General features: G+C 35.1%; 1 protein-coding gene across 1 annotated transcript; it reads right to left on the reverse strand.

Moving 5' to 3' along the window:
* Positions 1–5,299: 5,299 nt before the first annotated feature.
* On the reverse strand, positions 5,300–6,271 carry LOC145063881 (uncharacterized). Its single transcript, XM_079011448.1, has 4 exons — positions 6,244–6,271; positions 5,672–5,803; positions 5,466–5,585; positions 5,300–5,361 (listed from the first exon to the last, which is right to left on the reverse strand). Exons 1-4 carry the CDS (start codon positions 6,269–6,271, stop codon positions 5,300–5,302), a joined length of 342 nt encoding a protein of 113 aa, XP_078867574.1.
* Positions 6,272–13,119: the final 6,848 nt, after the last annotated feature.

Here is a 13,119-nt window from a genome sequence, read left to right on the forward strand (position 1 = left end):
TAACTATACGGTATCAATCACTAATATGAGAATTATTTCCAAACTTATCCTTAATTTTCTCTTGAGCAGAAAATGAATAAAAGATGTATAAGAAATTGCCATTTGGCACAATATTAGTCTAAAATGGTGACATGTGCCAAAATAAAGATTTAGAATATGACATGTGGCATGTTTATGATTCTTTTGTTAGAAAGGTAGATAGATATCTTAATACTTTAAACCAACTTTTTATTTTAGCTCAACTCGATAAGCCATTTTGTACGGACTAAATGAAACATACATAATTCAGCTTATTAAGGTCTTTTTGTTCGATTTTTCTTTGAAAGGTGACAATTTTATTTCTACATCATTCATGCATACACAAGGTCACATATCGATAGTATCCTTCTAAAAGTGACAAATTTCTTTCTTCTACATCATTCATGCATACACAAGGTCACATATCGATAGTATCCTTCTAAAAGTGACAAATTTCTTTCTATATATCGTATATATCCATTATCCTTCAACCCAAAATGTCACATATCGATAATATCCATGACACAAAATCCTGTATTTTTATTCACATTTTTAACAAGAATATGAAAAAATCAAACATAACATGGTAAAAAAATTATCTATACATGATCTACAAACTTCATGTTAAAACTGCCATGTCGCCAAAATGTTCTCATCTCTAATCATTGACCATATTCGTTGGCTCACTCAAAACATACTTCGGTAACTCGTATCTTGCACCTAAAAATGATAAAAGCCCCCCGTTTATTACACACTAAAAGTAAAATATTAAATATGAATGTGATTGATGTCAATAGGACAATAATTTCAACTTTTGTCTCATCCAAAAAATTAGGACAAGGTGTATTGTCAGCGCAAAAAGACAAAAATGCCCACCTCGTCTTATTATAAAAATAGTCGTACAAAGTTTGTCCAGTACTGTCCCATGTAACAAACGCAGTCTAACTCACCTTTCTCGTCATAGCAAACCGTCAAGTCCGGCTCGTGAACGATAATTCCCGCACTATCGATTATTGTTTGTGCTAAGTGTAACTCCGCCTCCGCAGCTGCTCGAAGTGCATCCCAAATCTCTAATAAATAATAAAGAAATATAACAACAATAGAAAAAAAAATATATTAAGGAAATGTCAATGTACTTTTATAAATTTCTTAAAAATTAGAGATGAAAATTACCTCTTTTGCCACCATAAAATGGAGTGGTGTCCCAAAACTCGTCACGCATTTTGTTAAGCTGGTCACGATTGATTGATTCAGTGTGGCTCCAAGGCATCGGCTTTGTGATTGTAATTTGTCTACTACTACGTCCTACAAGAAATAGCAATGTACTTTTAGATATTTGTGTATTATAGCATTGTAATTTTATTTCTATGTGTGACAATATTGTACCTTTCATTTTCTTTCTTATTAAGGCATCGTACTTTAAAATATTTATGGAATAAGACCTTTGTACTTTCAATTTTATTTTTATTGTAACGTAGAATATAGATCAAGTCCATCAATAACAATCACATAAAATAATGAATTATTATAAACCAAGTAACACAATCAACCTAAATTACCAAAAGATATTAGCATCAACAATTTGTAGATAAACAAAACTAGACATATTTTGATTAGTAATGACAATTTCCAATATGGCCTTAGAACAGATAAATCATCGATTTGATATGAATTTGAAGAACCACAAAAAACCAAGAAATTAAATGCAAAAAACCACCCAATGCCAAAATCAGATTCATGGTATTAAAACAATTACCCTACGAAAACAGCCATTAGCGACACCAAGAGTTCAGAAAGCCCCTCTCAAAGATCAAACACAATAAACAAAACCCTAATTAACCACTCAACTGACCCAAATCACTTCATGATTAGCAGCAATTTCAAATACCGATTTCGAACATGCAAGAATCGATCAAACACATATAACACACATCACGATTAAATCCTTTCACATCCTGAAATCTACGAAAGAACTTGGAGAATTAGAATACTTACGACCACTACTGTTATTCGATGACTTAGCACAACCCATTGTGATTGATCTCTCTATGAATCTTCGGGTGCGAGTTGCATTGAAATGTTGCTTGATTCTTGTGAATGCACAAAAGCTTCTGCTAAAATTCTTGAAAAGAAAGATGAATCTGCCAGAATCCGTTTATCAACCCTTATGAATCAATAGTTGGTTTGTGTATGATGTATGCAGAGAAGGAAGGAAAATGGGAGACACTGCAAATATTTGATAATTTGAACTCCGCAATAGTTTATGAATGACGCTAATATGGGTCGGATCCCTTGACCCATAAACCTTTTTTTAAAATTATTATTTACCATTGAATATGAACAAATGTAATATTCTTGAGAAAATAACATGAAAATACAAAATTAAAGTAAAAAAAAAAACATCAAAAATACAAAATTGGTCATAAAAATGATAAAATCGCTTCTATATTTTTTTTAAAAAATTATCAAAAATGTAAATTAATATTAATAAATATAAATTAATTTTGGTTGCAATCGTTATACATGCCCGCGAAATATTTGCAACTCAATCCCCCATCTCTCTCTTCAAACTAACAACTTCTAAATATTTGCAGAGTGAGTTCGTTACTATTAGACTCATCGGGTTCTTCCATTTTCTTCTAACGCCGATTACTGATTTAAATCATTCCATCATTCTTCATAAACAGATTCTGGTAGACCCACTTCTTTCTTCCATGAATTTTTAGCAGAAACTCTTCTGCGTTCTCAAGAATCAAACGCCATTTCACTACACCTTGCATCAGAAGATTCACAACAGCGATCATTCGTAATGGGTTGTGCTAAATCATCGGAAGCTGATGAACGCCGTAAGTATTCCAATTTTTCAAGCGTCCAATTGCTTTTCTTTAAACTTTTTGATGATTTTATGACGTGAAATGATGGCAATATGTATCTCAATCGACTCTTGCTTATTTGTTTTGGGTATTTGAATATGTTGACAAAAATGAAGTGATTAATGTGATTCGATTTTGGCGTTCTTCGTTTTTTGGGAGGTTTTTGAAATTTTTAAACGAAATGGTGTTCTTCCAATTCATGATTCCGTAATTAAACCTAATTCTCTTCAATCGTTTGTTCCTTCTAACTTGAATCGATGAAATAGAAAGGGTTTTCCGATCAATTTTTCCGGTGTTCTTGCAGAAGGTGGTGGTAACAGACTAAGAAGACCCAGGCCATGGCGACACGAGGGCAATCGGGTTTCATGGAGTGAGCTTCACGAGATGCGCACCACTTTCTGGCGTAATGCCCCACGTTACGCCGGCCGAGCAGGTAGTTTCCGGCCACCATTGATCGGAATGTTAAACCCTTTTTCATTTTCCCGCTTTAATTAATAAACAAACTAATTAATTAAGTTATTTCGTTTTTTGTGTTTTCCAGCAATTTGGGAAGCCCTTGAAGCAGCAGCTGAGTGCGACTTAACCTATGCACAAAGAATTCTCGACAGTAATAGCATTAGATATCCAAATGGTGACATGACACTTTGCATTGATGATGAAGGTATATTCACTAGTGGACATGACATCACATACATGACATAACAGATTAGATTAGAACATTGGATATTAATATTAACCGGATATCAGAACAATCTTGTTTCAACCAATAATATGAAACGAGATGGGATAAATACTCATGTTTGATCTATTGTTTGTGTAAAAGACATGAATGTCCTTCTGTCTTTATCATGAAAAATAACATGGATAGTTAGCTGACTTTTATCTTTTTACAGGTACAAGGTATGAGTTACCACCGTACCTTTTGAGTGAGCCGACAAATATGGACCGTGGTGCTGCAAACATAATTGGTCGCATTTTAAGAAGGAGGTAATCGTGTTGATGATAAATGATAGTTTTAGCATGAAGATTGTATATCATGTGTATACATTTTGTTAGTTATTGTTTCGCTATTCTTGATGAAAATGTATGGTGTATATGGTAGATGTACCATGGATTTTATCGATTTGTGAAATTTTGAGACGATGAATATTGGATATACAATGATATTACACTTGGGTCATATACTTTATCGGTTAGATTCGGTTATAACAATATAACGTTAGTTATAAGTTTTGTTTAGAGATTCTGGTTTTGATTTTGGTTATAATAATATACCATGGGTATTTGACATTTAAGTATAAAACATTAAAATCTAACATTTTCTATGAAATATGGAACAACAAAATGCCATATATCGAAATATGTTCCAAGAAAATGTCATACTATGATATTTTGTTCACACTTCCAATAAGAATATCGAAGAAAAATTAAACAAAATGTGATAACAAAAAGTATTTACACGATTTACAATCTTTGTACTAAAATTGGCCTATCCCTATTCTTGTCATCTATAAGATCAAATTATTTTTTCTTGTTTACCCACGTGTTTTAAAAAAATAATAAAAAAAAACTATCTAAATGACCGGAAACACTAGTGTTTTTAGACTTTAACTCGAGATATAATTAGGTTTGTAAATTGTAATGTTTAATAAAATTGATTTTTTATTTTTTGTTATCAAAATAATCACAAAAATGTCTCTATATATGTTACTATTATCATAAAGTCTTTTTTAGCCCATATATTGTGTATAGGCTATATAGCCCATGCATTGAGTACTGTATAGGCCCTTTATCGTCTTTTTATATTGCTAGTACTTTATCATTTTAATGAGAATAATTCACTAACCATTACAGTGGTAGGTGTGACTTCATCATCACATCCAACAACTACCTATGGGAGACCCACCATTATATCTCTCTTCTTTTTTTATTTTTAAATAAAATATATATATATATATATATATATATATATATATATATATATATATATTATAGAGAGAGAGAGAGAGAGAGATTGAGAGAAAGAAAGAAATTAATTGGATGTGGTGTTCCGTGCTATACACAACAATTCACCATAACTACTACCCAACATTAAGCATAGATATGGTGTTGCCACATCAACCACGAAACCCTTTATGAAGGGTATACTTGAAGGTCTTAAAAATATTCAATCACCTATTTATGTAAGAAGTTTTCACGTTCTTGTTCGATTTATAAACATTTATAAAAGACAAACTTTCAAAAATGACCTCTGTGGTTTGCAAAAAGTAGCAACTTAAGGATATCTTTCATTAGGGTAACACTGGTAGTCCTTATGGTTTCAAAATCAAACAAAGTTAGTTCTTTCACACGATATATACCATCTTCATACTAAATTGCTACATCGCTCATTTCTAAATTTCTCATATCTACCCTCCGATTAGATTACTTAGCTCACTCAAAACATACAATTGCAACTCGTATCTTGTACCTATAAACAAACACAAAATCAGTGAAGAAAAAAAATTGCAACGTACTTTTTATTATAATTAGAATTTATATCATCCTACTTTTTTCTCAAAAAAAGAAACTTACCCCTATTATCAAAGCTCACCCTCAAGTCTGTAACATGAGGGATAATCCCCAAACTATCAACTATTGCTTGTGCAATGTGTATTAGGGCCTCGGATGCCCTTCTAAGTGCATCCCAAATCTCTACAAAAATAACAATGTACTTTTATTTATTTATTTATTATATAGCATCCTACTTTCTTTTCTTTGAAATTGATCAATAAAATTACCTTGTCGCCCTCCATAAACTTGAACATGTTGCCAAAACTCACTGCGAATTGCTCGAAACTGTTCACGGGTTATTTCTTCATGGTAGTTCCATGGGTCTGGTTTCTTTATTCGGATACCTAGTAATGGAGTTACTAGAAAATGTAAACAAATTTATTAAGTAACACAATTGATCAAATTACATTTTGAGATTGACAAATTAGCATAAAAGTTTGTAATTTTGGAACTAATTAAACAAAATGGTCTTCAATAATGAAGATTTCTACTAAATTTTATCTTATAGGTATCGTTGATACAACTTAGAACTTACAGAAGACAATGATGCGAAAATGAAAAAAGAAAATTATGGAAGATGAACAAATGGGAAAATACCCTTTCTTTGAAAATCTAATTAACCACTGAATTGAGTCGAATCATTTCATGTTCAGCGAAATGTTCAGATTCCCGGAAGCACAAATGTAAGAATGGATCGTAACACATTAATTAAACACAGGATTCATCTATTTTACATACAAAATTCTTAAGAAAAATTGAAGAAAACCCATGAAATAACTTGGAAAGTTGGAATACTCACCTTGGTGGTTCGATTTAACACAACCCATGATGATTGCTCTTTGTGAATATGATTCAAGTGTGAGAGTTGTATCGAAATGGAGGTTGATTCTTGTGAATACATAAGAGTTGCTGTTAAATGATTGTGAAAAGAAGAAAAATGGAATATTGACGTTGATTCTTAGTGAGAGGAAAATGGAAGAAATGGGATTCCATTCCACTCTGCAAGTATCTGAGTGAAGGCTGTTGGAGTGTGAGGCGCAAATATTTCCGAAGTTAAAAAGATGTAATTCAGCTCCACAAATGTAGTTTTCAAAAGAATTGGTTTTGCTATCCAGAAATGGCTAGCGACGCAGCTTGTTGCCCGTTTGCCTTCAATCGATATGTATTGAACTATATAATTAATCTTGATCCAATTTCTTAAAGATGTAACAAATAACAAACTTTCGTTTTCTTTTACATTTTTGACAACAAACTTTTATTTGTTTTACATTTTGGACACATTTTAATTTGTTTTAATAATTTGGACTTCAAACTTTCTTCTTTTTATTCAAACCATCAAACTTTCAGTTCACCCCCTCCTTCTTTCACTTTTTCCATCTTTGTAATATTTGCATAATGGACCCTCATCTTTGCAATATTTGAGTGGAATGAGTAGTAAATTAGGTTTTAGAAAGGGTTTTGTTAAATGTGGGGGTTATAAATAATTAGAATACAAGTAAAGGGTAAGTTTTGGATAACTAAATAAAAGTTCGTTTATGCCACTTTTCAAGTTTAAATCGTATAATAATATTTACTGGAGAACCATTTTAAATCAAAAAGACGTTAAAAAGTACGTCAGCTCGCCGGTGTTAATGGCAGAATCGGACGAGAACCTTCCGGAGAAGATGGTCGGATGATATATTGTAGTTTGATACTTTCTGTGTGAAAATGGGCTGAAGCCCACAAAATAATTTAAAAAATAAATAAATAGACCCTTTAATATTAAAGAGAAGACTAGGCCATGTCCAATTCTTAATTTCTTTTGACTTATATTTCATTTACACATTTTAGTTGTTTTATTTAAAAACAAGTATTGTCTTAATCTTTTAACTAATTAATCTTTGTAATAATAAACAAAAGTTCCAAATTAACATTGGGCCATAAGCCTTTTATTGTTAATCATATTTTTTCCAAAAAAGTAAAAGTCTTAATCGTATTACTTTTTAAAAAAAAATTATATTGCTTATTTTATAATAAAAATTAATAATCTTTTATTAAAGTTTAATTTACTCATGTGTACCACATTTTAGTTTACGCTTGTTACATTTCTGAACGTTTTTTTTCCAAGCGATTTATTAAGTACATAAAATTTCAAAAAGTTTCAAAAGAGTTTATAAATAATAATTCGTATTTTCAAGTTTTTATGGTTTTACATTCATATTTTCCTTTTTGAAAGGTTTTACGCGATAAAGTATGAATACGATTTCAAAGACGTTTTCGCCGAAGTCAAATATATTCAATATATTCATTTCATATGTTTGGAATGGAATAGATGAAAACATGTGACAAAGACAAATAATTCAATGCATGTGAGGAACGCAAGATGAACAGTACACAAATTGGTTTACTATTGGAGTATTCAAATTAGTTTTACTATTCTAGTTAAAAGTAAAATCGTTATCATCCGAAGGTTTTTTTTTTTTTTTTTTTATTGCCACTTGTTAAATTTTTAAGAGTTTTGTTATGTTAATTTTATGGAAGTTTTAGAATTATTATTTTTCACTTGTTATTTTTTAAGAATTTTTATTTTTTAAAATAAAATTCCACAAAATTCTTACGAGTTTTATAAAGAAAGAGAATCATTCTATTAATTTAATAATAAAGTCTCGTAAATGCTTAAAGAATATTTGATTTCTTTTATAAATGTTCAAAAAGATTACATTATGTTATGTAAAAGTGTTATTTTATAAAATATTGAATGTTTAAATATTGATATTAAAATTTTATTTTTAATAAACCCGTGTAGTACACTGGTCTCACACCTAGTGTATGATAAAAGATTGAGTCTCATTCGATCAAAATCAGACCCTTTCATGTCATATTTAGAAGTCTCTCACTCAGTTATAACTTATTTGATGTCTCTTACTCGATCAGATTCAAAACTATGTTGATATTAACTCAATCATATCTTTTTTTAGAAACAGCAATATATATATATATATATATATATATATATATATATATATATATATATATATATATATATATATATATATATATGAATGAGTTCTATGGAAAACAAATAACTAGGGCAACATCTACCGGAACCAATAATCAAATGACACGTGTCCATTTCTTTCTTCACAAGTAATGTATTGTGGAAGTTATTGTGAAAGTGATGTGTTGTCATGTTTTCATTGGTTCAAATATGTGTTGCCCTAATGATTCATTTTCCATATAACTCCATCGGTTGTTTTGAACACAGATCGGTCACACTACTGGTTGTTTGGAACGCTAAGGCCGAAAGGCAGGCGGTCGGGAACACTAAAGGCGCTTGCTCTGGGCGCTAGGGGTCGTTGCTCACGCAAGCGAAAGGGTGAATTCTTTCCCGGTATGCCGCTCCGCGAGCTAGGAGCGAGAACTACTAGAAAATGGTGAGATCATTAGATCATTAGTGAAAGAAGGACCAACGACGATCCTATCCTAAAGGAGAAGAAGGAGTAGGAGGAGTCAGTTTTCTTTGAAGATCTAGGTTTTAAGAAATAAGGAATGCAAAAAAGAGTAAGAATTACTCTACTTTCTTTATTTCTCCTTATAGTATTAGGGGTCTTATTGTATTTTATTGGGGTCCGGTGCGGACAATCGGAGTTCGTTCATGCCTTATTCTTTAAGGCTACTCTTTCTTTTGGGGTTCGATCTCTCTCGCTGCTCTTACTTAAAGTAGGGTGTTCCGGTTTTATTATTTTTTGATTGGTTTTGCTGCGAGGGCTTTATTCGCTAGTGGGGCCGAAATCTATATGATGAGTCCGTCGGTGGGGGAATAATCCCTTCCAATTCTGGTTCCTCCTGGACGGAGGATTCGTTCGAGATCAAAGTGTTGATGGAGCCCTCGCCCGAACCGGAAATGGAAGGCACATCGGCTCGTTCTGCGATCCCAAGGGTGGATGAAGCGGGGCCGCCCCCCCTTACCCACAATTGTAGCTTGGAATCGTCGATACGAAATCGCATTGCACGACTCGAGGGGGACGGTAGCTCCTATCTGCTGGATAAGGAAAAGGGAGAATATTGGTCCGACATCAAACTTGCGCTGGGGCAAGCTCCCTCCCAGCAAGAGTATCAAAGATTACTCGAGTTTGAGAACAGGGATCTACAGATCCGAGAACTCAAACATGAGTGTCTACGACTTTTTCAAAAAGTCTTAACCCAGAATCCTACCTTGGCCGCCCAGGCCCCTTACAACCCCCAAGAAGCGTTTAACGACTTCTTGGGCCAACATCGCGACCGACTGGACCGGAGGGAATTGGAAGTGGACGTGGGAGAAAGGGACCAAGAAGAAATCAAGTTTTTAGATCTCTTGAGACAAAGGCTCAAAAAAGATGGCCCTGCCTATGTCACATACATCTTTAAATAACTCATTTTGGGATTCTAGTGTTTTAGCGGAAACGCGACCGGATGTAGTCATTTTAGTTTTGCTTTGATTGTGCATGACTCTTTAATTGTTGATGAGAGGAAAGGGAAGACCTCGATAAGGAAGAAGAACAAAAGCTACATCGGCAGGACTCTCTGCAAGTGGAAGGTCGCATAGGGGCTCTCGGGAAGCTCTTTCCTTTATACCAGAAGGAAGATGGTCGAGGAGATCAGTAGCTAGAAAGCTCCTTTGGGAGAGCAAGGTAGCCAAAAGTCTATTAAAAGTACATCACTATTAAGTCGACGATAGTAGTATCATGAGCATGTAACTACATCCCGGAACCAAGGAGAAGAATACTCTGTAGTAGCAGCAGCAGTGGCCGAGCATCAGTCATCAAGTGAATCAGTAGATGCCCACGCACGTGAGCAGCAATCACTCCATTGCAGCAAGACAAAAGTAGCATATGTCACATGGTAGATCATATCCAAGCAGAGGTGCACAAGAACGAGCACAACTTCACTCAGAACTTGTGACAAAGACTTGGTGTGCATCAGAACACGACTGAAAGCCCTTGCTGCTTCTTCATTCCAGGTGAAGCTATCTTTATTCAATTCAGTAAATTGGTCAGTGGCTTGCTGATAACCCCATACCCCTTTCAAAATTTTCGGTAATAGCCTGTTAAACCCAGAAAGCCTCTCAACCCCTTGACAGTAATGGGTTGTGGCAAGCTCAACATGCTGTCAATCTTGCTTTTATCTGCTGATACCCCTTCACTGCTCACCACATGCCTGAAATACTCTAACCTTGCCTGACCGAAAGAGCATTTCGATTTCTTCACAAACAACTTGTGTTGTTTTAAAGTTTAAAACACTATCCTCAAGTGTTGCAAGTGGCTATCTAGGCTGTCACTGTAAATCAAGATGTCATCGAAAAAAACCAGTAAAAATTTCCTCATATAATCCATGAAAACCTCATTCATTAAAGCCTGAAATGAGGCTGGAGCATTAGTGAAACCAAAGGGCATATTAACTCGTAATGGCCCTGGTGAGTTCGAAATGCAGTCTTGTGTATATCATCTTCAAACACCCGAATCTGATGGTAACCACTTCTCAAATCAAGCTTCGAAAATCTCCTGCTACCATGTAATTCATCAAGCAATTCCTCAGGATGGGGAATTTATCTTTAATGGTGATGGCATTGAGTGCTCGATAATCCACGCAAAATCTCCAGGTATTGTCCCTTTTTTTCACCAGGAACACTGGAGAGGCATAAGAACTCACACTTGCCCTGATAATACCACTTAACAGCATCTCCTTGACCTGTTTTTCTATCTCTTTTGGATGTGGGGGTATCTGTAGGGCCTTACACTCATAGGCTTACTACCAGGTTTTAAGGGAATGTGGTGGTCGTGATTCCTCTTAGGAGGAAAAGGTCAGGCTAGTCGCTAAAGGCTTTGGCTTTACTCAAAGAAAAGACTTGATCCAAGGAACTATACAAGTATGGTGGGAGGCCTAAAGTCTTTAATGTTGACCCGGCCCGACATGACGTTTGCTGTGAATCAAGTCTTTCAGTTTATGCATGCTCCTCGACAAGCACATCTACAAGCTGTCAAAAGAAGACTCCGATACTAAGAGAACTATTTGCGATGGGTTCTTCTACCCAAATAACTCCTATGCAGATGGGGTTGGAGATCCACTCCTGCTCTGCGTGTAAAGTAAGACAATGAAAAAGAAGGCTTCGCTTTGTTGTGACTGCCGCCGTCTTCGAGTGAAATATCGTTTTAGTAGTCCCGGTAATGGAGTCTTTCGAGATAAGACTGAGGCTTATTTTTTCTTCGTCGTACGTGACTTTGTCTCAACCGGTAGAAAAGAAGTTAGAAAGAGGAATTGACCTTGAAACTATATATATGAAGGGGCATGTTCAACTTCAAAGACCGGTGTCGCATAATCAGACTGAATGAAAGTTAGAATCACTGACAAAGTACTTTGGTCTCTATTTGTCGCTACACAACGAATATTTAGTCTCAAGCTTCCTGGAGATACTGGATAATTAGGAACTGCGTATCGCCTAGCAACTAAAGTACTTGGTGAATTAATAAAACCAGTGATGCTGATAAGCGCTTACACTTTTTTTAGAATATAGCAAATAGTCTGATTTCTTTCCATATTGCCTATCAACTGACTAAGATTCCATACCTATCCTGGATTTGAACCTAACTTCTCAACAGACTTAGTAGAGTTCACGACCCTTGCCACTATGACTCCAAGAAAGTTTACGAGGTCAGTGAGCAGTGTCGGGCTTTCTTTTACCTCCTTTGCCCATTAGTCCGTAGTTAGGGCTTCTTAAGACAAAAGAGACTGATACAATTGCATAAGTAGTAAGGAATAGTTTGATAAGAACCAGAGCGGATAGATGGCAAGTAAGACAGTCACAGCAGGGCTATAACCAGCAACCTTCGGTTGATTCATTGAAGTTTAGAGTCAGTGTCTTTCTATCGAATCTGAGTTACCGACTCTCATTTGAAAGACCGTCCCTATGACATGGTCTTAAAGCATAGTTTGGACTGCCCTAAACTTTAAAGTCTTTGTAAAGGATGAAGTTTCCTATTTCCTCGCCTATCCCTGCCTTTGACCTCGCACCGATGGCTATTGCCAGCTAACGCCCTAAGTTAATAAAAAGCAGCTGAAAGAGAATCCTAAGCATGATGTCTATCGCAGGGCCTTCAGTTCGTTCGCCTTTTAGCCCTTTTATCTATTATGAGACTACCTTCGCGCCTAAGCTTTTCAATTAGCATTCTTATTCTTTCTGTCACCTGCTGGAATATTCGACACGCGAGGAATAGCGTGAAAGGACTCTAAACGACTGGACAAGACAAACTGAGGCTTATTTCTCAATGGAAAGTGAACTACACAAGACGAAATCATAGCCCAATCTCTTTGCCATAGTAGGCCCGATTTTCACCCCCTTTGGCAAGACGAAGAGGGACAAGAGGTTATTCATAGTAAAGATATGGAGAAAGACAGACAGTCGGTCCATCCCCGACTCCTTAAGTGTAGATGAGGCACGAAACGGCGAAGCAAGTGAATGCTAACTTTGGTAAGGTATGGAGTCCCTAGTCATTCAATATTCTTTTCGCGACAGGGAGAATTCATTCTTCTTTGGATGGACCAACCCAAACCCTAGAAGGCAAAGGCTGAGAGACATCCATCTCAACACATACACGAGCAAATGGAGTGGAATCTACCATTGAAGAAAGATATTTGCTTAACCCAGGCCTTCAGATCGCAC

Source organism: Lactuca serriola, chromosome 7 (genome assembly GCF_051521515.1).
Source record: "Lactuca serriola cultivar US96UC23 chromosome 7, Lser_US96UC23_V15, whole genome shotgun sequence".
Classification (NCBI taxonomy): Eukaryota; Viridiplantae; Streptophyta; class Magnoliopsida; order Asterales; family Asteraceae; genus Lactuca; species Lactuca serriola.